This window comes from Vicia villosa, linkage group LG6 (genome assembly GCF_029867415.1).
Source record: "Vicia villosa cultivar HV-30 ecotype Madison, WI linkage group LG6, Vvil1.0, whole genome shotgun sequence".
Classification (NCBI taxonomy): domain Eukaryota; kingdom Viridiplantae; phylum Streptophyta; class Magnoliopsida; order Fabales; family Fabaceae; genus Vicia; species Vicia villosa.
In genome coordinates this window covers 17,987,236-18,013,601 of record NC_081185.1, presented here as the reverse complement: position 1 = coordinate 18,013,601, position 26,366 = coordinate 17,987,236, and the positions used below count along the sequence as shown (strand labels likewise).

At 36.2% G+C, this 26,366-nt stretch overlaps 3 protein-coding genes across 4 annotated transcripts; 1 reads left to right on the top strand and 2 right to left on the bottom strand.

The window, feature by feature from the left end:
- The first annotated feature begins 17,261 nt into the window (after positions 1-17,261).
- LOC131611298 (uncharacterized) lies at positions 17,262-18,034 on the top strand. 2 transcript variants are annotated; one of them, XM_058883358.1, is made up of 3 exons: positions 17,262-17,451; positions 17,485-17,604; positions 17,742-18,034. In XM_058883358.1, exons 1-3 carry the CDS (start codon positions 17,338-17,340, stop codon positions 17,823-17,825), a joined length of 318 nt encoding a protein of 105 aa, XP_058739341.1. In that variant the 5' UTR covers positions 17,262-17,337; the 3' UTR covers positions 17,826-18,034. The 2 variants fall into 2 exon arrangements, with proteins under 2 accessions (XP_058739341.1, XP_058739340.1); XM_058883357.1 differs by having other exon boundaries at positions 17,262-17,604.
- Positions 18,035-18,867: 833 nt separating this feature from the next.
- On the bottom strand, positions 18,868-20,947 carry LOC131613276 (short-chain dehydrogenase reductase ATA1-like). The gene is made up of 3 exons (XM_058884962.1): positions 20,895-20,947; positions 20,026-20,372; positions 18,868-19,412 (listed from the first exon to the last, which is right to left on the bottom strand). The coding sequence occupies exons 1-3, from the start codon at positions 20,945-20,947 to the stop codon at positions 18,868-18,870; spliced, it is 945 nt and encodes a 314-aa protein (XP_058740945.1).
- Positions 20,948-24,058: 3,111 nt separating this feature from the next.
- Positions 24,059-25,967, bottom strand: LOC131613275 (F-box/FBD/LRR-repeat protein At5g22660-like). The gene is made up of 3 exons (XM_058884961.1): positions 25,011-25,967; positions 24,420-24,554; positions 24,059-24,337 (listed from the first exon to the last, which is right to left on the bottom strand). The coding sequence occupies exons 1-3, from the start codon at positions 25,965-25,967 to the stop codon at positions 24,059-24,061; spliced, it is 1,371 nt and encodes a 456-aa protein (XP_058740944.1).
- Between the last annotated feature and the right edge of the window lie 399 nt (positions 25,968-26,366).

Below are 26,366 nucleotides of genomic sequence, written 5' to 3'. Positions count from 1 at the left end.
TGAACTAAGCCTAGAGTGATCGTGTTGATCAGTAGACTCTAGAAAAGTCTTAGAGGGTATCTAAGCAGTTGTTCCTGGAGTGATCAGTGTGTGATCAGAAGACTCTGGAAGACTTAGTTGCGGACTAAGTGGAAAACCATTGTAATCCGTGCGATTAGTGGATTAAATCCTCAGGTTGAGGTAAATCATCTCTGCGGGGGTGGACTGGAGTAGCTTCGTTAACAGCGAACCAGGATAAAAATAATTGTGCAATTTATTTTTATCGTCCAAGATTTAAAGTCACACTTATTCAATCCCCCCCTTTCTAAGTGTTTTTCTATCCTTCAATTGGCATCAGAGCGCCGGTTCTAAGGTGCAAGCACTTAACCGTGTTTAGAAAAGATTCAGGAAGAGAAAAACGCTTCATTTAAAAGATGGTTGATGAAAGTGAAAAGTCTACATCTACACCTGCATCTACATCTGGCTCTGCTGAGCAATACAACGGTAACAATGGTTATACTAGACCGCCGGTATTTGATGGTGAAAACTTTGAATACTGGAAAGATAAACTGGAAAGTTACTTTCTGGGTCTAGATGGTGATCTATGGGATCTTCTAATGGATGGTTACAAACATCCAGTAAATGCCAGTGGCGTGAAGCTGTCAAGGCAAGAAATGAATGATGATCAAAAGAAGCTTTTCAGGAATCATCATAAATGTAGAACTGTTTTGCTGAATGCTATCTCTCATGCTGAGTATGAGAAGATATCTAACAGGGAAACGGCCTATGACATATATGAGTCCTTGAAAATGACTCATGAAGGAAATGCTCAAGTCAAGGAGACTAAAGCTCTAGCCTTAATCCAGAAGTATGAAGCCTTCTAGATGGAGGATGATGAAGACATTGAAAAGATGTTTTCAAGATTTCAAACTCTTACTGCTGGATTGAGAGTTCTTGACAAGGGATACACCAAGGCTGATCACGTAAAGAAGATCATCAGAAGCTTACCCAGAAGATGGGGTCCTATGGTGACTGCATTCAAGATTGCAAAGAATCTGAATGAAGTTTCTCTGGAAGAGCTGATAAGTGCCTTGAGAAGTCATGAAATAGAGCTGGACGCAAATGAGCCTCAAAAGAAAGGTAAGTCTATTGCATTAAAATCAAATATCAAGAAATGCACTAACGCTTTTCAGGCCAGAGAAGAAGATCCTGAAGAATCAGAATCTGAAGAAGAAGATGAACTGTCCCTGATCTCCAGAAGGCTAAATCAACTCTGGAAGACCAAGCAAAGGAAGTTCAGAGGCTTCAGAAGTTCAAGGAAATTTGAACGTGGAGAATCTTCTGATGAAAGAAGATTTGACAAGAAGAAGGTCATGTGCTATGAATGCAATGAGCCTGGACACTACAAGAATGAATGTCCAAATCTTCAGAAGGAAAGTCCCAAGAAAAAGTTTCATAAGAAGAAAGGTCTTATGGCAACCTGGGATGAGTCAGAAGATGATTCAGAAAATGAGCAGGCTAACTGTGCGCTGATGGCGACAGAAGATGACGGATCAGAATCTACATCAGAATCAGATTCTGAAGAGGTATTTTCTGAACTTACTAGAGATGAGTTAGTTTCCGGTCTAACTGAACTTCTGGAACTCAAGTCTCAGATTAGTCTCAAATACAAAGAGCTGAAAAAGCAATTTGAATTTGAAACAAAGAAGCTTGAGTTGGAGAATTCTGAATTAAAAGAAAAACTTTTAAAATTATCCAATAATGTTGGATCTCCTTCTGATTCAGAGAAATCCACTCCTAGTCTAAACCATATTCTGAAAGAATATGATTTAAGTTTCAGGAAGTTCTTATCTAGAAGTATTGGCAGAAGTCAGCTAGCTTCTATGATATATGCCGTATCTGGAAACAAAAGAGTTGGCATTGGTTTTGAGGGTGAAACCCCATACAAACTTGAACCTGTTGATGAAATGAAAATTACATACAAGCCATTGTATGATCAGTTCAAGTATGGCCACTCTCATGATATTAGGCACACTTCACATGCACAAAGTTTTCACATAACACACACCAAGAAGCATGTGACACAACCTAGGAAATATCATGAAACTCATATTAAAAATTATCATGCTGTTCCTCCTATTGCTTATAATGTCAAACCCAAGTTCAATCAGAACTTGAGAAAATCTAACAAGAAAGGACCCAAGAAAATGTGGGTACCTAAGGATAAGATTATTCCTATTGCAGATATCCTTGGCTGCAAGAAGGACAAAGCACAACATGTCATGGTACCTGGACTCTGGATGCTCACGACACATGACAGGAAGAAGGTCTATGTTCCAAGACCTGGTGCTTAAGTCTGGAGGAGAAGTCAAGTTTGGAGGAGATCAGAAGGGCAAGATAATTGGCTCTGGAACTATAAAGTCTGGTAACTCTCCTTCCATTTCTAATGTACTTCTTGTAGAAGGATTAACTCATAACCTCTTATCTATCAGTCAATTGAGTGACAATGGTTATGATATAATCTTTAATCAAAAGTCTTGCAAGGCTGTAAATCAGAAGGATGGCTCAATCCTATTTACAGGCAAGAGGAAGAACAACATTTATAAGACAGATCTGCAAGATCTTATGAGTCAGAAGGTGACCTGTCTTATGTCTGTTTCTGAAGAGCAGTGGGTCTGGCACAGAAGATTAGGTCATGCTAGTTTGAGAAAGATTTCTCAGATTAACAAACTGAATCTGGTCAGAGGACTCCCTAATCTGAAATTCAAATCAGATGCTCTTTGTGAAGCATGTCAGAAGGGCAAGTTCTCCAAACCTGCATTCAAGTCTAAGAATGTTGTTTCTACCTCAAGGCCATTAGAACTCTTGCACATTGATCTGTTTGGACCAGTCAAAACAGCATCTGTCAGAGGAAAGAAATATGGATTAGTCATCGTAGATGATTATAGCCGCTGGACTTGGGTAAAATTCTTAAAACACAAGGATGAGACTCATTCAGTGTTCTTTGATTTCTGCATTCAGATTCAATCTGAAAAAGAGTGTAAAATCATAAAGGTCAGAAGTGATCATGGTGGTGAATTTGAGAACAGATCCTTTGAAGAATTCTTCAAAGAGAATGGTATTGCCCATGATTTCTCTTGTCCTAGAACTCCACAGCAAAATGGGGTTGTAGAACGAAAGAATAGGACTCTGCAAGAAATGGCCAGAACCATGATCAATGAAACCAATATGGCTAAGCATTTCTGGGCAGAAGCAATAAACACTGCATGCTATATTCAGAATAGAATCTCTATCAGACCTATTCTAAATAAGACTCCTTATGAATTGTGGAAGAATAGAAAGCCCAACATTTCATATTTCCATCCTTTTGGATGTGTATGCTTTATTCTGAACACTAAAGATCATCTTGGTAAGTTTGATTCCAAAGCTCAAAAGTGTTTCCTTCTTGGATATTCTGAACGCTCAAAAGGCTACAGAGTATACAATACTGAAACATTGGTTGTAGAAGAATCAATCAATATCAGGTTTGATGATAAGCTTGGTTCTGAAAAACCAAAGCAGTTTGATAATTTTGCAGATTGTGATATTGATATATCAGAAGTTGTTGAGCCAAGAAGCAACGCATCAGAAGCAGAGCTCCTCAGAAGCAAAGAACCAGAAGATCAAGTATCAGCCTCTCTGGAGGATCTAAGTATTTCTGAAGAACCATCTGTCAGAAGATCATCCAGACTCATCTCTGGTCATTCAGAAGATGTCATTCTTGGAAAGAAGGATGATCCAATCAGAACAAGAGCATTCCTTAAGAACAATGCAGACTGTCAATTAGGTCTTGTATCTTTGATCGAGCCAACTTCTGTTGATCATGCTCTAGAAGATCCAGACTGGATAATTGCTATGCAAGAAGAACTGAATCAGTTTACAAGGAATGATGTTTGGGATCTTGTTCCTAGACCAGATGGATTCAATATAATTGGTACAAAATGGGTCTTCAGAAACAAGCTCAGTGAGAAAGGTGAAGTGGTAAGAAACAAAGCCAGACTGGTGGCTCAGGGTTATAGTCAGCAAGAAGGGATTGATTATACAGAAACCTTTGCACCAGTGGCCAGGTTAGAATCTATTCGTCTATTAATTTCTTTTGCCACTCAACATAACATCACTCTCTATCAAATGGATGTTAAGAGTGCCTTCTTAAATGGTTATATAGATGAAGAAGTTTATGTCTATCAACCTCCTGGTTTTGAAGACTCTATGTCTCCGAATCATGTGTTTAAACTAAAGAAATCATTATATGGATTGAAGCAAGCTCCCAGAGCTTGGTATGAACGCTTAAGTTCTTTCCTTCTAGATAATGGTTTCACTAGAGGAAAAGTGGACACTACTCTCTTTTGTAAAACCTTTGAAAAGGATATTTTAATTTGTCAAATATGTGTAGATGATATTATTTTTGGAACATCTAATGCTACACTTGGAAAGGAGTTTGCTGAGTCTATGCAGGCTGAGTTTGAAATGAGCATGATGGGAGAACTCAAGTATTTCCTTGGAATACAAATAAATCAAACATCAGAAGGAACATATGTTCACCAAACCAAGTATGTGAAGGAACTTCTAAAGAAGTTTAATCTTCTGGACTGCAAAGAAGCCAAAACTCCTATGCATCCAACATGCATCCTAGGTAAGGATGAGGTAAGTAAGAAGGTAGATCAGAAGTTATACAGAGGTATGATTGGATCTCTTCTATATCTGACTGCTTCTAGACCTGACATTCTGTTCAGTGTTTGTTTGTGTGCTAGATTCCAATCAGATCCTAGAGAATCTCATTTAACTGCTGTTAAGAGAATTCTAAGGTATCTGAAAGGTACTACTAATGTTGGCTTAGTTTACAGAAAATCTAAAGAATACAACTTAGTAGGATTCTGCGATGCTGACTATGCTGGAGATAGAATTGAAAGAAAAAGTACTTCAGGAAGTTGCCAATTTCTTGGAAGTCATTTGATCTCCTGGTACAGCAAGAAGCAAGCAACTATTGCTCTATCAACGACAGAAGCAGAATATGTAGCTGCTGCTGGTTGTAGTACACAGATGCTCTGGATGAAGAGTCAGTTAGAAGATTATCAGATATCTGAGAGTAACATTCCTATATTCTGTGATAATACTTCTGCTATATGTTTATCTAAGAATCCTATTCTTCATTCAAAAGCTAAACATATTGAGATTAAACATCATTTCATAAGGGACTATGTTCAGAAGGGTGTCATATCTTTAAACTTTGTTGATACAGACCATCAATGGGCTGATATCTTTACAAAACCCCTGGCTGAAGATAGGTTTAAGTTCATTCTGAAGAACATCAGTATGGATTTATGCCCAGAATGAGAAGATGAGAAGTTCTCATGTATGAGTATCTTCTGAAATGAATGTGGAACATTTTTTTTGGTCAGAAGTTCTGATTGAAATCTTTTAGAAATTATGATTCGGTTATTACTAACGTTTCATTGTCTAAGTTGATTCAGAACCTCTTTTAAAGCAAAACAGCTGTTACGTTTTATCTCGGGATGGTAAACCTGTCGTTACTATTCGTGGATAAACGTGCGTGCAGTTGAAGGGACACCGACCATAGGTAACTGTGCTAGTCACCTCATTTGTCTTTATTATCTCTCCTCACGTCACGTAACATTAAATGCTTTTCTTCATTCGTTTCATTTTATTTCTTTTTAAATACTCTTCAAAATGGTTTTTGGTTTCCTATCTCTCTGTTTTCCTCTTAAAGTTTTTTTTTCTTCTCTCTCTCTCTCTCGTTTTTTTTTTCTTTTTTTTTTCATTTCTTCTCTCAAAACCTAGCGTTCACTCTAAGTCTGTTGAAGCTCCATGACTCAAAGGCGACAGATCTCTGTGCATCTCGGGATAGCTCTTCTAATACCTCTCAAGTCAGATCCTTCTTTGATGTTGTTATCAACTTTCATCCAAAGACAGAAGACTTTCTTGAGTTGTAGGAAGATATGCTCAACTTCTATGTTGAGTTTCTTGACCGAATGTTGTTTTTTTAATTTTTGTAGTCATTTCCTCTTTGGAAATTCTACTTTGTATTTGCTAGGAATGTTTCTCATCTTGTTAAACATAGGAACCTTTTGTAATATCTTTTGATTATCAATGAAAAGTTTCTTTGATTTACATTCCAGTGATTCTATTTGTCGTTTTATACATCTGAATCTTTTTAAATTTTCTTTTTGATGTTATGACAAAAAGGGGGAGAAGATAAATGATAAATGATTTGATTAATCTATCAGTTGCTGGGTAAAGGCTCCCACACATTCACTAACAAGAACTGCAAGTTCTACATGGTTTAAGTGTTTTGCAGGTACAGAGAAGTGAAGTGAATCTTCAGAAGCAAACACTAGAAGCAAAACCATGGAAACTGAAGCAAGCTGAGTGCTGTCAAGCTTCAGAGATCAGAAGCAAGAAAGAAGAATGAATCAGAAGCACTGATAATAGAATTTGAATATCATTGTCTATCCTGTTCTGACAAAATTCTATTTGCTCTGATACATATAATGTTATGGCTCTGATACATTATTTGCTCTGATACATTATTTCAGCCTATATGGCTCTGATACATATAATGTGTTCAAACATACATTTTATGTTCTAACTCGTTCATGCTGACTTTTGTCGTTTAGTTTTTGTTCTGTAACATTTCAGGATGTAGAGATGCTCTGATGATGCTCTGGTACATTCAACAATGTTCTGATACAAATCTAGCATGAAGTGATGATTGGTAGACATTCAAAGTTCTGAAGCTATCCGAGGGAAGCAGAAATCAGAAGATGTGAATGTTCTAAAAAGATCCAGAAAATTCAAGTTCTGAAGCTGTCCTGAATGGAAGCAGAAGTCAGAAGCTGTGAATGTTCTGAAGATCAAAAAAATTCAAGTTCTGAAGCTGTCCACGATGGAAGCAGGAATCAGAAGCTGTGAGTGTTCTAAGGATCTAAAGAAATTCAAGTTCTGAAGCTGTCCAATGGAAGCAGAAGTCAGAAGCTATGAATTCTCTGAAGGCAGAAGCTTATATGATCGTCTCTACCGAAATAATCAGGGAAGTCTTTTATCAAAGTTCTTCGAGTATTTATTTCAGGGGGAGATTATTTATCTCAGGGGGAGATTGTTAATCTCAGGTGGAGACATATTCATATGCTTATGCTATAGCTGTGTAATTTGTCTTTTGCCGTCTACTCTTTCTGATCGCAAATTCATATCATTTATATATGTTTTTGTCATCATCAAAAAGGGGGAGATTGTTAGAACAAGATTTGTTCTTATCAATTATCTTAGTTTTGATGATAACAATAATATGAATTTTGCTTAAGATAATATGGTACTCTAATCCAATGCAATTTCCCTTTCAGGAAATATATATAAAGAGTACGCATAATTCAGCGCTCAGAAGTTGTATCTCAAATGGTTCAGCATGCAACATCAGAACATGGTCTGGCAAGACATCAGAAGATGGTCGAAGCAGAATCAGAACATGGGTCTATGGAAGCATCAGAAGAACATGAGATCAGAAGCACTGAAGATCAGAAGATGGTATCACGCTCAGAAGCACTTCAAGGTCAGAAGATCAGAAGATGCTATGCACCAAGCTGTTTTGACTCTGATGATATTCAAACGTAGTATTCACAAACATCAGATCAGAAGGAAGTACAGGTGGCAGACTACGCTGACTGACAAAAGGAACGTTAAAAGCTACTAAAGGCTACGTCAGTAGACACAGCGTGAACAAGGCTCGAGGTAGTTGACAAAAGCGTATAACATTAAATGCGATGCTGTACGGAACACGCAAAGCATTAAATGCATTCAACGGTCATCTTCTCAACGCCTATAAATATGAAGTTCTGATGAGAAGCAAGGTTACCAATTTCTACATCTATTCTGTGAATATCAAACTTGCTGAAACGCTGTTCAATCAAAGCTCAGAATCTTCATCAACTCACTACATTGCTGTTGTAATATTTTAGTGAGATTAAGCTTAAACGATAAGAGAAATATCACAGTTGTGATTATCGCTTTTAAGAAGCATTTGTAAACTCTTGAATAGATTACATTAAGTTGTAAGGAACTAGAGTGATCGTGTGATCAGTATACTCTAGGAAGTCTTAGCAGTTGGCTGAGCAGTTTGTAACTAGAGTGATCGTGTTGATCAGAATACTCTAGGGAAGTCTTAGGAGTGAACTAAGCCTAGAGTGATCGTGTTGATCAGTAGACTCTAGAAAAGTCTTAGAGGGTATCTAAGCAGTTGTTCCTGGAGTGATCAGTGTGTGATCAGAAGACTCTGGAAGACTTAGTTGCGGACTAAGTGGAAAACCATTGTAATCCGTGCGATTAGTGGATTAAATCCTCAGGTTGAGGTAAATCATCTCTGCGGGGGTGGACTGGAGTAGCTTCGTTAACAGCGAACCAGGATAAAAATAATTGTGCAATTTATTTTTATCGTCCAAGATTTAAAGTCACACTTATTCAATCCCCCCCTTTCTAAGTGTTTTTCTATCCTTCACATAATGCCAAGCCTTACAAGGTGTTGAGGTACAAAAAGTCTAGGACTTGCTCGATTCAAAGATGTTTGAGTTTATTCGTTATGGTTCCTATTGGTCAATCCCATTTCATCTGCTGCAAGTAGAATGTTTGTTCTTACTCGAGGAGTAACTCATGAAAATCACTTGCAATTGGTACTGTCAGAGGTTTCCTTCGCAACAGCTATTGTGTGTTCCAAGTAATGACTTTGATAGCCAAGCGTCAGAGGTTATTGTTGTTCGTTGATAGTAATACAAGTTTCCTCCATTCATGATGGGGTTTTCTGTTTCAGCAGCTATATTTAGGGCTCCCGATCGAGGGATAAGCAAGACTTTGTGTTCTTGAGTTCGCATCACTGGCAGCTCAAATCCCTAAAGCATTCACGAACACCATTCGCTGTATTTAGGGCTCCCGACCGAGGGATAAGCAAGACTCCGTGTTCTTGAGTTCGCATCATTGGCAACTCAAATCCCTAAAGCATTCACAAACTCCAGCCGCTGTTGTTTGGGGCTCCCGACCGAAGGATAAGCAAGACGCCTTGTATCTTGAGTTTGTGCACCACTTGCACGACTCAAATCCCAAAGCTGAACACTTACAATTCTTGTTTCCGAAATCTTCTTCCAGGAAGTGATCTAAAGTGTTCTGACGTAACGCTTGATGTTTTCCGCTATGGGGGAACTTGGTTATCCGATTGGAGATTGTAAGCCATTCAAAGAAAAGGTTTAAGACCTGATTGAATCAAAAGCTATCACATTCGCACTTGAAGTCCATAATTGTAGTTCTCCTCCGACTCAGCGGATTTTTTTGAAGCAATAAGTCCATACGGAGAGGATCTCCTCAACATTGGAAACTGCTGAATCATCACGCATATTCATGTTTAAGCTTTCTTGTTTTGTTCAATACTGTTTGCATGCAAAACTTGTTTGTTTTTGAACTATAATAATAATAATGCATTGGATATGTTTGTCTTGAAAAAATCCAGTCGCTTTTGCTCTTATATGTTTTTCTTTGCTTTTTGTGATACTCAACTCTTGTTAATAAAGCATGATAACTCCGTAGGGAGAATGATGAACATAATACCGAGAAACCTCAAATGGTATGCTTTTGAGTAGAATCTTGTTGATGATGTACATGCATTGTTTCAAATTCCCAAACACTGGAGATATAAGGGAGATAGACCTTCGTCAACCCTTCTGAGCATTCGAAGTAGGAGTGTCTTTTCTCTATAAAAAAACCTTATTTTTAACCCAGGGGCGGGTAGCATTCAGTTAACCTGATCAAGCATTCAAAATTCATCAGGAGTGTGCACCTAAGGATACAACAATGGTTATCCCTCACCTCAGGAGGTTGAGACATCAAAATTATCCCTCACCTCAGGAGGTTGAGACCAACATCAAAGTTGCGGTGGTTATCCCTCATATCATGAGGTCAAAGGATGACGATACCACAATGGTAATTCTTCATCAATCAATGACTCTGGCAGTCACTATGCACTTCCAACAAATCAGAGATTCAGGATCACATGACTTGTTCAAAAGAAAAGAATGAATCAAAAAGAAAAGAAAAAAAAGAAGAAAAGCCCGCTAAGTCAATAGCTTGAAAGCATGTGACTTAGGCAAAAGTTAGGGCATCCCGCTGGACATCCGAATCAAAATTCAAGAGAATTTGTCCAGGCAAAAGTTAGGAAAAAAAGAGAAAAGCGAAAGCAAAGCAAGGATTACAAAATAAGAATCCTCATCAAAGGAACAAAGTCGTGTGATCAGACACCAAAAACGAAAGGTAAAGTGACTGTCGCGTCCATAAGACCTCTTTGACTCCTCAACTATCTCAAGCTCCTCTGGAAAGATGAACGCTCGTGTTAAGTTAACTAAACTTAGGACTGGAGAATATCATGAAGGGGGTGGGCACCAAATAATTTGAGCCTAAAAATCCTTTTTTCTAAAACCGTGAACCTGACCACGTTACAACCCTTAAAAGTCCTAATTGAAGCAGGGTTAATTCGAAAGCAAACTATACACGAGAATACGGTAAGCTGACTCCTAGGATTTTTGCTAAACGCTTGAGTTGGTATCGCACCATCTTTCTTTAACAAAAAAAAATCGATGTTACGACATCCTTTCAAAAAGTTTCTTTTAACTTCGAGACAAACATACTCTTTGCATTAGAATTATATTTCTCATAATAAACATTCTTTGCATATGAACAAGTGCTTGACATCAAGGAAGTTTCCATCATGAACATCAGATGAAAAATTTATTCCTCCCAAAGGACAGGTTGTCTTCAGAGCTCCGTTGAGTTGAATCAAGAATATCTCAAAGTTTGATCTCCTTCGGGGGCACAAAAGCGTTTGATTACTCTATCAAGTAAGTTTTTAATCAATCTGAGGCAATCAGCACAAGATCTTGTTATCGAGTATGTCAGGAAAAGGGTTCATGCAATCGGACCCCCGCATTTCCTATAGCTCGCGTCGCTCGACGTTGATGCTCGGTGTACGCACGCACCGTTTTCCTTTTGGATCCGTGACGGCTTGGTTGCTGAGAGGGACCCGCTCCTCTTGTCTATGGCCCGATCATTTTCGCGAGGTCTAATGCTTGGTTGACTCGGGTGATTCGCTCCCCTTGGCTATGGCGGGACCTCTTTTCTACTACTCGGCCAGTGCCAGTAGTTTGTTTGCTTTACGAGCGGAGCTCGTTTGTGTGCCATTGTTATGCATTTGTTTGATCACTACTTCGGTAGTTTGTTCGATTATCGAGCGGAGCTCGATCGTATGCTATATGGTTGTGATGCTTGTTCACTATCTTTGTATCTGCTATGCCTGTTAGTATGATATCTTTGTGATGCTTGTTCACTATCTTCCTATCTGTGATGCTTGTTCGTATGATATCTTTGTGATGCTTGTTCACACACCTGCACATGTATGCCTGTTACATGTTGTTTGTGATGCCTGTTCGCATTTTCATTCGTGATGCTTGTTCACTATCTCCTTATCTGCTATGCTTGTTAGTATGATATCCTTGTGATGCCGGTTCACACACTCACATTCGTGTATGCCTGTTACATGTTTGTCTTTCTATATGCGATGCCTGTTCGTATGATATCTTTGCGATGCATGTTCGCCTGTTCTTATCTGTGATGCCTGTTCACATGTCATGTCTGCTAGGATCTTTGAGATGCTCCTTTTTTGCATGCTCCCTTAGGGTGCTCGGTTCCGTTTCTCTAGGAGACGCGAATCGAGATAGAAACAGAAACTTTTGAGCTGAACTACGGTGCTCTGATTTCTCCGTTGCACATTGGAGGTACGTAGGCACAGGGTACGAACACCCTACCGAGTGAACTTTTCTTTTTTTGTTGTTTTGTTCGACTTTTTCCTTTATCTTGATTGCATACTATTTTCATGTTCCTGTTATCTGTTTATCCTTCCATTGCATGTTTCCAATAGCACATTGCATGATACACACACACACACCCTTAGATTAGAAATTAGCAAGAGTGGATACTGTGGAGTACCACTGGCGTGAGGGGTGCTAGTACCTTCCCCTCGCGCAACCGACTCCCTTACCTGTTTTCTGAGACTTGTGCTTGTTTATTTGGTTTTCTTCGATATTTTCCATTCCTTAGCGTAGGATAAATAGATGTTCGATGGCGACTTCATTGTTTTGTTTCGATGAGTTTTCCAGTTGCTTCAAACACCAAAGGGATGCTATTACCTGCAAGTATGGAAAAATCCTAGACCTTTTGGCCATCCCAGTCCAAAAGGAAGCTATAAAAATCTTGGCACAATTATATGATCCTACACTGAGGTGCTTCCAGTTCCAAGACTTTCAGCTAGTCCCTACCATTGAAGAATTCTACAAGATCATAAAGTATCATAAATCCACAAGTGATCCTTGCAGAAAGGTAGGACAAATTTCTAAACTAAAGGAAATGGCCAAAGCTTTAGACATCAACATCTCTGACCTAGAAACTAATCTTAAGACTCAAGGTAACTTCCAAGGGTTTCCTAAAAGATACCGAGAGAAAATGGTCATTGGCTTTACAACTGCTAGGAAATGGGATTCTTTGGATACTATCATGGTTCTCCTCATCTTTGGTTTGGTACTCTTCCCTAGTTAAGAGAATTTTGTTGACTTAATGGCCGTAAGTGTGTTCTTAGCAGTAAAAGTTGAAGATGAAGACCTTACAACAACCCTCCTTGCTGATGTATATTATACCTTTCACCTACATCATAAAAAGGAGGGGGTATAATGTTGTGTTGTACATCGTTTCTCTATAAGTATTTTATTTACCATATCTCCAAGAGCATGCCTGCGGTTTGTGTTATGAGTAGGGATGTCTGGTCTCAGTATTTGGTCTCGCTCACCGAGAAGTCCATCATATGGTACCCTCATACCCTCAATTGAGAAAGTATGATCATCAATTTTGGAGGTTTTCCTAATGTGCCTCTCATAGGCTCCAGGGGGTGTTTAAATTACAACCCAACTATAGCCATCAGGCAACTTGGCTATCCTTTGGCATTCAAACCCAAAGACACATCATTAAAAGCCTTTATTCTATATGACATAACTGTTGAAGATCCAAAACTCGCAAGGGTTATTCGCGGCTGAGAAAGGATCAATCAAAGTACGAACACTCTAAAAAGTCCAAGAAATGATGTTGCAATACCCTATGCTCAGTGGATTAAAGAAAGGGTCTGAGAAGTGAAGCTATCTTTTACCCTCAATCGTCTAGTCGTACTAAGGGTGCTTGTGGCAGTTCTTATCTATATGGAAGAAGCGGATACACTCAATGCAACTATCCTTCAATTCAAGAAAGAAAAAGAAGACTTAGAGAAAAAATTTAATCAAGTCTCATGTGAGAAGAACCGTCTGAAGAGGAATCTTGATCAAGCAGTAGAGCAACTCAAGAAAAGTGGAAAAGTGGATAGGATAGAAGAAGACAAGAAGGAGCAAACATATGTTGATCTTAAGGTTGTCAGTTCAAGTCTCAGACTACACTAAGGGAAGCTACACTTTGATGCTCCCGAGATCTGCTTGGTTCCATATGTGACTCTCCCTCCAAAATTCGAAGTACCTAACTTTGAGAAATTTAAGGGTCTCACATGTTCTACATGCCTCCATCATCATGACTGCCAAAATTCTCTTGTAGACTGAATGTGTTTGTTGAGTTAATTGGATTTAGGAGTGGAGAACATCAAAGGAGAATGATTGGGTTAAAATTAAAATTTAAGCCTTATATACTCTGTTTCTTAAATTGTGAACTAAGTCACATTACAGCCCTTAAAAAACCCAGTTGAAGCTAGGTTTACTATGGAATTACACTCAGCAAAATTGTTATTAAATTGACTTTGAATATTTGTTAAATCATTTCCAACCACATTGTTCCATCACATCTTCATTCTACTTATCCATAGTACACACCATATATGTTTTCAATAACAATTTTTTATTTCAAAACTTGCATGAGCATCGCGTTAGAATTACTTTTAAAAAATGGAAATCTCAGGAATGGTCTGATCAAAGGCGAACCATTTCAAGATGCTCCTAATTAGGGACAAATCACCTAGGGATCCTTCTAATTAGGGGAAAATCCTAATAGGCATATCACCTAAAGACCTTGTTCATTAGGGGAAAATCATTCCAAGAATTGGCCCACCTATGTCAAATCACCTCCATGGACCCGATGATTAGCGGTAGACCTTCAAAGATTTAAACTTAAGAGTAGACCATATCAAGGTCATATCACAGTGTGGTAGGATCCAGTTTCCTTTTCAGGCAAAAACCCTATAAGTAGGGGCAAGACATGCAATAGAGGGGCAAGTTCTCCTCATAGTTTCAGAATGCTTGAGCGAGCCTTGATCGCACGTCAACGATCGTCAAGTTCGAAATGAGTGTCGGGAAATCAGAATTCCCATATAAGAAAAATCATTCAAAGTTGAATGACTACCAAAATTTTAATTCATGCATCATGACACACATAACATATCCATGAGCGCGGAGTATTACGCTATACAAACTCAAAACATACATAGAAAAACATACATTCATAACAAAACATGCATTCATAGCAAAACATGTAGGGGTGTACATGGGTTGGGTCAACCCACAAAATCCGGTCAAACCCACCCAAAAAATCCATAAAAGTGGGTTGGATTGAGTAATTGGATGGATATGGGTTTAAAAATTTAAAAACCCATTAAAAAATTTGGGTTTTGGGCAAAATCACACCCACACCCAAAAAACCCACAGACCCACTAATCAAACATTTATTTTTACAATTTTAATAATTTTGATGAATAATAACTTAGTTGTTGCAATTTTATTCTCTTGAATAATTACTATTTTAATGAACCATGATTTTGACTAATTTTAGATATTCCACCCTTTGGTTATTTTAATGTTAATACAATTTTATGTCAGTTTAGTTTGTTGCTAGTCTTTTATGATAATTTTTACTAGTTGATGTTATCATTTATTAATTTGTGATGCTAAGAAATACTAAAAAAATGTTATATCTATTTTTTTAAGAAGATAAAATATCGAATAATTTTTATGAAAAAATATGATGACTTATCATTTAGTCTGAAAAAATTATTTGGGCAACGCACAACCCAACCCAATCCAATCTAACCCAAAAATTAGTGGGTTTGCCCAAACCGGCCCATTGATGTGGGTAGTTATTTTACCTTACCCAAATCGGAGTATCATATATGGATTAGGTATCAAGTTTAGCCAAACCCAACCCAAACCGACCCATGTACACCCCTAAAAATATGCATGCATGGCATAACATAAGGGTCCATGATCCCTTGAAAAATCCAAGATCAGTCCCTAGCTAAGTCGATGAAAACTCTCTAACTAGGTTTATCCCTTTATTGTCATTCATCCCATTGAGTATGTGTTTCAAACATTCTCCAGCTAAACTAGTTACAAACCCCAATAAGCTTATTTCAGCAAGTAGGCTTATTAATTTCCCTAATAGACTTCTTCACAAAGTCTCATCTGAAGTGCTCCCCAACAACCCCTTCTCCTGAGGAATTCTTCTAGAACCTTCCCTAGTGAAGGATCATCCTAAAGTGTTAGAACAAGATTTGGTTCTGCTCTCTATCTTTATGTTTTGATGATAACAACACATATATTTTATATATAAACTTTTTTGTTTCTAATGGTTTCTTGAGGTGCAGATTAGAAATGCTTATTGATTCAGGATTGTTGTCTAAAGAATCATTAGATATGCTTGGCACATCAGAAAGATTATTCTCTTCTACTCCTGAAAAAACATCAATAGTTCTAAGAATGTTAACTAGAAAGAAGATCTCCTATGTACTTCTCAAGAAGTTATTGGTTCAGAAGTCTCAAGTGTCTCCAGAAGAAATGATTCTATAAGAAGCTGTTGCTTCAAGATCAGACAATAAGTCTACATTAAATGTCAATATATGTTCGTTAGAAGAGCTATTGCTTTCAAATCTAATGACATAGTCAAGATCAGCTAATAAAGATCAAAAATAGAGATTAGTTGTCATGACTCAAAGTTCAGATATTATGACTTGTCTTTAGAAAAGTTGTTGCTTTAGATATCTGAAAACATTGTTCTATTTCTGAAAGACTTTGACACTATTGCACATAATGTTGTATGAATTATTTTTCACTCCTAAAATCAGTTATCTTAGACTTTAGATACAAATTTGATCTATGAAGTTTTGCGTTGTATTTCATAAAAGTTGTTGCTATCAATTCTGAAAGACAAGGTTCCGTTCCTAATGGCTATGATGTCTTCCGCATTTTCATGATAAAGCTGCAAGTTACTGCTTTAGTAGGTTATACTCACAAACCCTTCTTATATAAGAAAAACTGAAGTTTAAGGTTGACATTTAACCAAACAATAGACAATGGGGTGAAACAATAAGTCTTTCTTCCAAATGGTAGATCGATGTGGTTTGTTGATGAAAGAAGCTTTGAAGTTCGCTGGATGATGTTGAAAAAATGTGAGTTAAGAGAGTTTGAGAAACTTGAGAGGCTTAGAGTTTGGTATTTTCATAAGTGAGGAAGGAGAAGGATTTATTACATTTTTTTTATTAAAACAACGCTAGAAAATGCATCCCCGAAATATATACAAAGATGCATTTCCGTCATGTTTTTTAACATAAACTTAGAGCATGGTTCCTGAACATATGTGTTTTGGTGCATCCGAAAATATATTTACGAATTCTAGGGATATTTTTATTTTTCTCGAGGGTGTGGTAGCAATTCAAATTATAAACACTTGTAGATCAAATTGGACCAACTCCCAAATAAACACTATCAATAAATATTTTATTATTTTACACTAAAGTCTCTTGCTAGTTACACCTCCTAATTGGACATGTTACCAATTTATACCTAAGATTTTGCTAGTTACACCCCTTAATTGAATACGGTAATGATTTCTAACAGCACATGTTATTTACAAATATTATCCAATTATAAACTATAATCTACATCTCAATAAATAAATAAATGTCCATTCATCAAATTATCAACCATACACCTAAGAATAGTAAAAAGTTATTACCATCCACATAACATTCTTGGTCAAACCGTTTAAAGTGTCTCTCCTACAAAACATCATAACCTAAGAAACTTTCAAACAATATTAATCTTCCACGTAGTACCTTAAACATGTGGTAACAGTTTGAGAAACTCACATATAAATATCATAGTGCATGAACATTAACCTTCATCTCAAACTTGAATTATCATATCTTATCTCACTCTTCAACCTTCAATCTTCAATACTTTCATTTCATTACTTTTTTGAAAAATGGATTCCCAGAAGTTGAGCCACCAAGCTGGACAGGCCCACGGCCAGGCTCAGGAGAAGTTGAGCCATCACACTGGACAGGCCCAGCAGAGCTTGAGCCATCAAGCTGGACAGGCTCAGCAAAGCTTGAGCCATCAAGCTGGACAGGCTCAGCAGAGCTTGAGCCATCATGCTGGACAGGCCCAGGGCCAAGCTCAAGAGAAGGGTAGCAACTTGATGGACATGGCTAGCAATGCTGCTCACACTGCAAAAGAAACTGCTCTAGAGGTTTGAATTCAAAATTTATTATATACTTGATCTGCATGTGAAATAATTTTACACTGTCGTCTCGTCTCGTCTACGAAAAAATCATCATTATGTCAGTGTAAAATTATTTTATGGTATTTTTGTTTTATTTTGTGTAGGCTGGTCACCAGGTGAAGGCATCAGCACAGGGAGCAGCTGAGGCTGTGAAGAATGCAACTGGCTTGAACCAGAATCAGAAGTGAAGCATTAAAGCTTAAGGAACCCTAATAAAGCAGTTTTATTCAGTTTTTTTGTTTTTGTTTTCTAGGGCATTATGTATGAAATGATGCTCTAATTTAGTTTGTTGCTCCTTATTAGGAGTCATGTGAATAATTCTTTGTTTAGACTAGAGAACTATGATTTAGTTCTCTTTTTATTCATTGATCAATGAAAAATATATATATTAGAATAATCAAGTGTTTTTTAATTTATATTTATGTGTTTTAATCATGATTGAAACTTTTAAAAATGGAACTAAGTCAAAAATGTGTTTATAACAATCCTTTATCCTTGAACATGCAACAAGAAGACAATTGAAAGAGTGGAACTAGTAGATCATTGAATCATTTACATGTATAACAACTAAATATGATGTAATAAGATGTAAGATGAAAGGCCAAAGCATTCTAAAATATCAATTACTATAGTATTCAGGGTTTTAAATTGGGGTCCATGACTGCAATTATTGTCACAATATTGTTGATGCGGTAGTCTCTGCATTATGCATCAGATGCAATCACATTATGAACCGCATCAAACTATTTTGCCCAAATTTTTTAAAGTATTTTTTGTCAAAAAATCAAAATTTAAAACTCTAAAACTCAATTTAATTCAGAAAAATCTTGACATTAACTATTTTTTAATGGTGTATTTTAAATCCATCTCAATTAAAATTCACGCCGTAATAACTGCAATATATGCATTGCATCTATTGCATGACCGAGTGACAATATATTAAAAGACATCATAAAGTTCACAGATCCCATCTCAATCGGTCGAAATCGATATTGTTAGATTGAACGTCTTCAATGAGGTTTGAATCCTGATGTGTGTGAGTTTCTAGTAGCTATTATCACTTTCCGTATAAAAATAAAAAATATAAACCACGAATAATTCACCTATATATTATTCTCAACTATTGAATATTACATGGAAGCCAAACAACTATATATCTTAAAATAGGTTAATTAAAAGTATTAACTTAAGAACAACCTATATATAACTTTATTCCCAATTATTTTTTCTTCACTTAGGATCTTGATATATAAAACTCATAACACTATTTCCAGAAGTGATTCCACCATCAACAGAAAGATTATGAGCAGTTACAAATCCAGACTCATCACTAGCCAAAAACAAAACAGCTTGTGCAACATCATTAGTTGTTGCACCTCTCCCTTTAAGCAAACTTGCATTCATACCAATAAACTCACTCAATTGTTCACTAGTCATATCAACCTCACCAAAACACTTAAAAGCATTCAAGAGCATCTCGGACGGAACGCCGTGCGGTGAAACGCAGTTAACGCGAATCAAATGGACGCCTAGTTCGCACGCCGCGCTTCTCATTAGTCCATCCATGGCTGATTTTGACATTGTGTATGCATGTGAAGCAAATCCACCTATAGTGGCAGCTGCACTTGAGGTGCAAATGATTGAGCCTCCTTTTTTTCCTTTGATCATTGCTTTTGCTGCATGTTTGATTCCATGGATTGTTCCAAAGAGATTGATTGAAAGTAAATGAGTTAGCTTTTCCATGTCAAGTGTTGTTATGCTTCTTCCTTCAAAGCCTGCAACAAATAAAACCACACGAATTCGAAGATTCGATCCAAATTAATTAACTTCGTTTGTTTTTTTTTCATGTTCCGATCTAAACACGACCTTTATTAGTTTTAGTATTGGTTTCATCTTATTTAAAACCGATCACCTAAAACAAGATTTTTTTTAAAGCACGGTGGTATCTAGCCCTAGTACCGATTAATTCAGGAGACCAATTTCGCCGTGCTCATTTAAAATCATAATAAAATTTTGTATGAGCTGACCAAACGCATAAATTGTTAGCACTTGAGCTGCTCAACGCACAAATTATTAGTACGTCAGTGAAAAACTCTGTATGAACTGCCTAAACACGTAAATATTTACCATTTACTTCACAATATCTAAACTGATAGCACTTAAGTCACTAGATCAAAACTATGGATGAACTGACCCAACACGTAAATTGTTACCACTTAAAGTGTTCAACACATATATTGTTAGCAATTAAGTCGTCAAATCAAAATTTTGTATGATCTGACCCAACATATTAATTCGTACTAGCACTTAAGTTACTGGAGCAAAACTATGTATAAATTGACTAATTAGCGTATATGTTGTTATTGTAGCCGAATTTGAATATGAGACCTTGAAAAGAACACACTCTCATGTCTGTAATGTTCACCAACAGATAAACCCTAATGAAGATATGACTCATTCCACTAACAACTCTACCTGCAATTCCTGCATTGTTGAACATTATGTCTAATTGACCTTTCCATGACATTGAAAGATTTATTGCTGATTCAATGTCAGATTCTTTGGACACATCACAATGTATGTAGAGTCCATCAATTAATTCAGCAACTTTTGTTCCTTCTTCATCTAGAACATCAGCAATGATGACATGTGCTCCATTTTCGGCAAATAATTTTGCTGTGGCTGCACCAATTCCTCTTGCACCACCTGTTATAACTGCCACCTTACCTACTAGCCTTAACAAGATATCAAAAGAAAGAAAAAATATTGAATTGATTACATGAAATCTAATAGTTTTAGTTGAAATTTTTTATCATATGATATAGGTAAATGAAAGCAATCTTTTTAAATTGTGGTTGGAGTGGACCGTTTTTGAGGGAGTGCAACTGCAAGTTGAATTATTGCACGGAATCTAAAATATGTCTCGGTTTAACCGTGATTAAATAGGACCTCATCGTCTGTCAAAAAAAAATAGGACCTCATAAAATATTTATCATGGTTAAACCGTGAAAAAATAAATCTCCTTTGTTTTTTCACGGTTGAATCATAACGAACTTACTTAGAACCTCCAAAAATTTAAGATGACTTTGAGTGCAGTGGGTGATGCCGTCATATTTGTTGCGATATATGATCACAATGCAATTGCAAGATAATGCGGTTGCAGACACTACCGCAAATACAATAAAGTAGCTGCATCGCGTGATAAGCTTCGCAAATTAAAACTCTAAACAAGACTATGTATCAACAAGATTACTAACCTTTTTGAAGCTGAATTTTGAGCTTCTACATTCTGAATCATATGTGGCTCCATTTTGTTTTTACAATATGTATTTTTTTTAGTTTTATTTATTTAATAATAGAGATGGATATTGTAAACAGATCAATGAAATATTATAGAACTGAATATGCTATAATGGCCAAGTAACTTTGTTCTTTATGTAAACCATGTACATGCTTTTTCTACTTAATAACTACTTCTAAATATCTCTCTCTCTCTCTCTCTCTTCTTCTTTTTTTTTTTTTTTTTTTTTTGCTTTTATCATAAGGGTTTTGAGTATCTGGTTACTCTTTTTTCATGCAAATGTCATGTTCCAAATAAGAAACTCTTTTGATTGGTAAGTTTATTAAACTTTTTAAAAATAATTTTTATAATACTAAATATTTTTGATATTAAACTTTTTAAAAATTAATTTAAATAATTTGTCATGATTTTTAAAACATTTCATTCTTTTGCTATGATTTTTTCCGAATATTTGATTTCAAAATATTGTTAAAATGTGAAACTATTTTGAATAATGTTTTTATAAAAATATTTGTTTCAAAATATTATGTGATATTTTTATGATGAAAAATATTTTAAGGTTGTTCGCCCTCAAACATAAACTCAATTGTTAGAAACTTTTTTTTTAATAAAATTAATTCTTTTGATCAAATGGGAAGTGCAACAAAACAGCTGTGATGTTTTAAACGTGTACCGGTGTAAGGTTGCATTTTGATCAAATGGAAAGTGCAACACAAATCGGTTGAATTTTGGTTTTTAAGTCTATTAACCTCCCTTTAGACTGTTTTCTTCCTCCATAATCTCATTCAATAGAAATGACCTCTATTTATAAAATTGGCACAAATTAAAAAAAAATTGGTGTCAGAATTAATGAGCCAATAGATTGTCACATATACCAATTGATTGATTGACATAAAAATAATCAATTATTAAATTTAAAAAGACGAGAAAGGATATATAGTCGTTTCCTATCATTAAGATACCCTCCTAATCGCTTAGGGCGTACTTTTGCACTAACCCAATCAATTAAGTGAAGTGTCAATCGATTGGCAAGAAAAAAAAATCTAGAGCTTTTCTTACAACTCCCAACTCAGCTGGAACGACTTTTAGGCAATTTAGAAAATAATTACTTAAGAGAAATAAGTTTGAAAATTTGTTTATGTTGTGTGGTTCTCCATAGACTTTGCAACAAAGTCCTTGTGCTTTTATAGTGTTTATTCATGCAAGCGTACTTGGACGAGCTTTCACACACTTCATGGTTTATCAGATAATTTCATTCTTGTAGACTCTTACTTGAGATTTACTTTGAGATGAGACTTGAGTTATATTCCATTTAGATGCCATCATCAGAGAATTCCACTTGTCAAGCCGTATTGATCTGGTTGAATCTTTAACCGCTTTATGCTTTACTTTGGTTGGTATCAAGGATTAGTTGTCATCATCAAAAGCATGTTCATCTTCAATAAGCCTTTCTTGATCAATGAACCATAAAACATGGTTCCACAGTTAACAACAAAAAAGGTAAAATGATGTTTCAAAAACCCTTTATAATTTATTCAGGCATTGAGGAGGCATTGAGGACAGTACGATCTACCCTGCACCACCAACAGTTGAGATCTTCTCGAAAAGAGTTCAGAAACACTTAAGTACTTTAAAGATGGAGAAACATCATCCCTAACTAGCACTAGATAAGTGTCAGACATTCCTAGTATCACATTACATCTTACAAGAATGTCATTTAATGCACCTATTCCCAAGAATGACAACGTACCATCTAGGACTTTCATGCCCAGGATTCAGTGGCTGAGTAAAGACGCGTGTCACAAATCCTCGCCCTATAAAGGAGAAAAAAGGCTTGGGGAAAAACTGTTTCTAACCACCCACAAGACCTAGAAGACAAAAGCCTAATGAAGGAGTAGCGAGACATGGAATCCAGAGCAGGTGGACCAATTCTCTCTTTAGAGCAAAAAATCCTTCACATGAAAATTATGCTAACTGCCTAGATCAATCCAACGACTGACCACATCTCATGTTGTTTCACATGCGTGCAATTACCAACCATATTTTTATTTAAAGAGGAAAGCACGTCACTTCACAGATATTCAAATATTTTTTCATTCAAATACAACTTTTCTATCTCATACTCACTTAAGCGTCGGAATGTTAACCTTGCAGGTTAGCCCGTCTCTACTGAATCACCGCAACAAATTCTAATTTTATACTTTCCCATCCAATTTAGCTCCAGCAAGGAATATACTTTCCTATGAACAAGACTAAATAAAGCTCTTGAACAGGAAGAGGAGGTTAAAAATTAACCACTTGAATAGCTTGTCTCATTAAAAGCCTGCTCCACAATATGCACTTCATTTTCTTGAGCCTTAATATGTACTTTTTTTTTTCTTCTACAAGCTTCCTAAACTATACACATCTATTTCATTACTAGCCCTTCAAGTGATAGCACATTCATGAGCCATATATCCAATAGTTCACGCTAAAGTTGTTGTTTGTGCACCTTTTGCATGATCCGCAAACCTTATTAAATCGTAGTCCCTGGCCCTGCTTAAGCTGTTGTTTGTGCACCTTTTGCATGATCCACAAACCTTATTAAATCAAAATCTCCAAGTTTTGCATTATACTCTAAATCGAACATTGTTGTTGATTGCTTCTGTATGTACCGACTCAACATGGTCGTAAAAAGCACAAACCATGATGATGTTATGATGTCTCCGTCTTCCATTTGCCAGTAGTAGCAAAATCTGGCAGATATAGTCTGAGATCAACTATAGAATCAAAAGGTTGTTATCAAATGATCATGGTCCATTTTTGAAAACCATTTGAATATCAGATGATCACAGAATTGGAAAGTGAAAATTCTATTTCTAAGAAAAACACATCATGTAAAATAACATCAAATTTCTGGTAAATATAGAACATAGGTTGTCTTAATTACATCTTTTTGTAGAACAAAATACTAAAGACAGACTAGCTGCTCTGTAGACAGTTACTTACTTTGTAGGTACAAAATTACACTTTAGCGCCATATGTTGTAACCAAAAGAAACATTGTAGACAGTAGACACCATAACATATTATACTATGAGCCAAAGAAGCATTGTAAACCTGAAATACTTGCTTCTGTATCCTAATGATAAAATTCAAGTATAGCAAAAGAGACTCCTTTCTTAAAACCGTACAACTTCTCCTTAAATTCTTCAATGGCCTTGGATTTACTCAGCCATGCACTAAGAATACAGAAACTCATCCTCTCAAGCACTGCGCCATTTTCCATAAAATATTTAGCCAAAAACAACTCATGCTCGGATCCATAGACCCTTCCAAATTTCACAACTTGGAGACTTGATGCCAAACACTCGGGCACAGCAGCAGAATTCAGAAGCTCTTGGTCGAATTTTGATATTTCCTAATGATTAGTAACCATACAAAGTCCAGATAAGAGAAAATATAGATTACAGCTTTAAGTGTAATAAATGAAAATTACCAACCTTTAAAACTAGAGTATTGAGAATAGGAGACTTTTGAAGTAAGCTCAACAGAACTTCACCACTAACAGAACCAAGATCCAAATGGCTCAACATTGCAAATCTTGGTAGAATAGTCATATTTGTCTGTGGGAGAACCTGAAAACATTCCGAAAACTTATTTGTATTGGAAAAACAATAGTAGCTTCATAAATCAAATGAAAAACACTAGTCAATAGTGGGCCACTATTTACTAGATATTAGTATATTACTTAAATTGTTTGTGCAAGAGCTATAAACCGATAACGAGTTCTAAATTCCATCTCATGGTTAACAATATGACAAGATCAAGGAAATGGCGATTCGTCCCATAAGAAAGTTCGAGAGCTTGATAAATAGAAAAAAAATCCTTAAAATTCTTATTGAACTATTGACCAATTGATAAAAGATGCTAAATGCATACATGAGATGCTATATAGAGAGTTAGTAGAGAATCAACAAACTAACTACCTTCTAGGAAACTCTAACTAACTTTTATATTTCTTGTATATTCAATACTTGGCACCAACATATTCAGGATTAGACTATTAAATGAATCAAATGATTTGATCTTACCTCTGATCCTTGAAATTCGATACGCTTCGCTTGACTAAATTGTTTGAGAAGGAGACAAGCGCGTGATCCAGTTTCTTGAACATCACTCCCACCCGTATGCAACCTAATCTTAATAGAAGCGAAATGGGCGGCTGATGAATTTGAGAGAACAATGGGTTGTGATATACCACCAAAACCTTTATAAGTGAATTCTTTCATACATGATGCAGAAAAATTAATTGTGCAGCTACGTGGCTCGCGAGTTACTGCCTCAAGGCCTTGTACTATTACAACACTTTCAAGTCTAGGCGCTTCAAGCGTGACATCATAAGCACTTAACCAAGAGCAGTTTTTTATCTCAAACTTTTCCAAAGTTCCTAAATTAATGCGTAAGGATCTGTCCATGATAAATATAATTCCATACAATTTGAGTACTTTTAGATTTCCAAAACTGAAAAAACCATAACTTGGGGGAGAAGGAACTTTGATAGTACAATAATACATTTCCAACTCCAATTCTTCTAAATTATAGGAGTGATTAAAAAGGGAGTGACATGTAAGAGGAGAGAAAGGCACTTCAAAATTGGTGCAAATATGAAGTTTTTTTACTCTCCGATTCAGGATGCTAGAGATCCATGTATTAACCATAGTTGCATCATACTCGTTGTTAGTGAGGAAAAGAGATAAACTTTCCACCGTGCGGTAAAGTTTAGTCAAAACAAGAGTTCTGTAGACAAAGTTTATGAAGCTTTGTTTCCCACGTGATTTCTTTCTCTTGCGAATGTAAAATACAGTGTCATTAAAATCTATCTTGGTGATTAATGTCCAGTTTTCTATCCATCTTTTAGATAACACACTTGTCCGAACCGCGTCTTTTGTAGGGAGCAAAGAGAGAATGTGAGTTATAAGTGAATCAGGTAGCTTACTGATTATATCCTCTTTTGCCTTATGAGTCTTCTTAGGCCTAACAGATTCCATTTATAAAACAACTTCCAATAGCCTAATAATTTTCTGCATTTTCAAACACTATCAAGTATCAAAAAACAATCCGATGATGCATGCATGCATATCATCTTGTCATATTAATCAAAATATTTAGAAAGCAAAGAATCATTACTGATCAACATATACCCAAATGCTATATATCTAATTGAAACATGCAATCTAATGGCATTCGTTGTATATGAAATTAATTAGTATATGATGATACATTGATACTCACCTTAGTTTATCAAGATGATGATGATGATGATTAAAGTAGATTCTTTTCTTTCAGCTTTCTATTAATCTTCTCCGTTACAGCTTCGCCATTGCATGTCTTCGTTAGTACTCTCCTTTGGCTTTAGATTATTTATCAAAGTGGAAGTGGCGATGAAG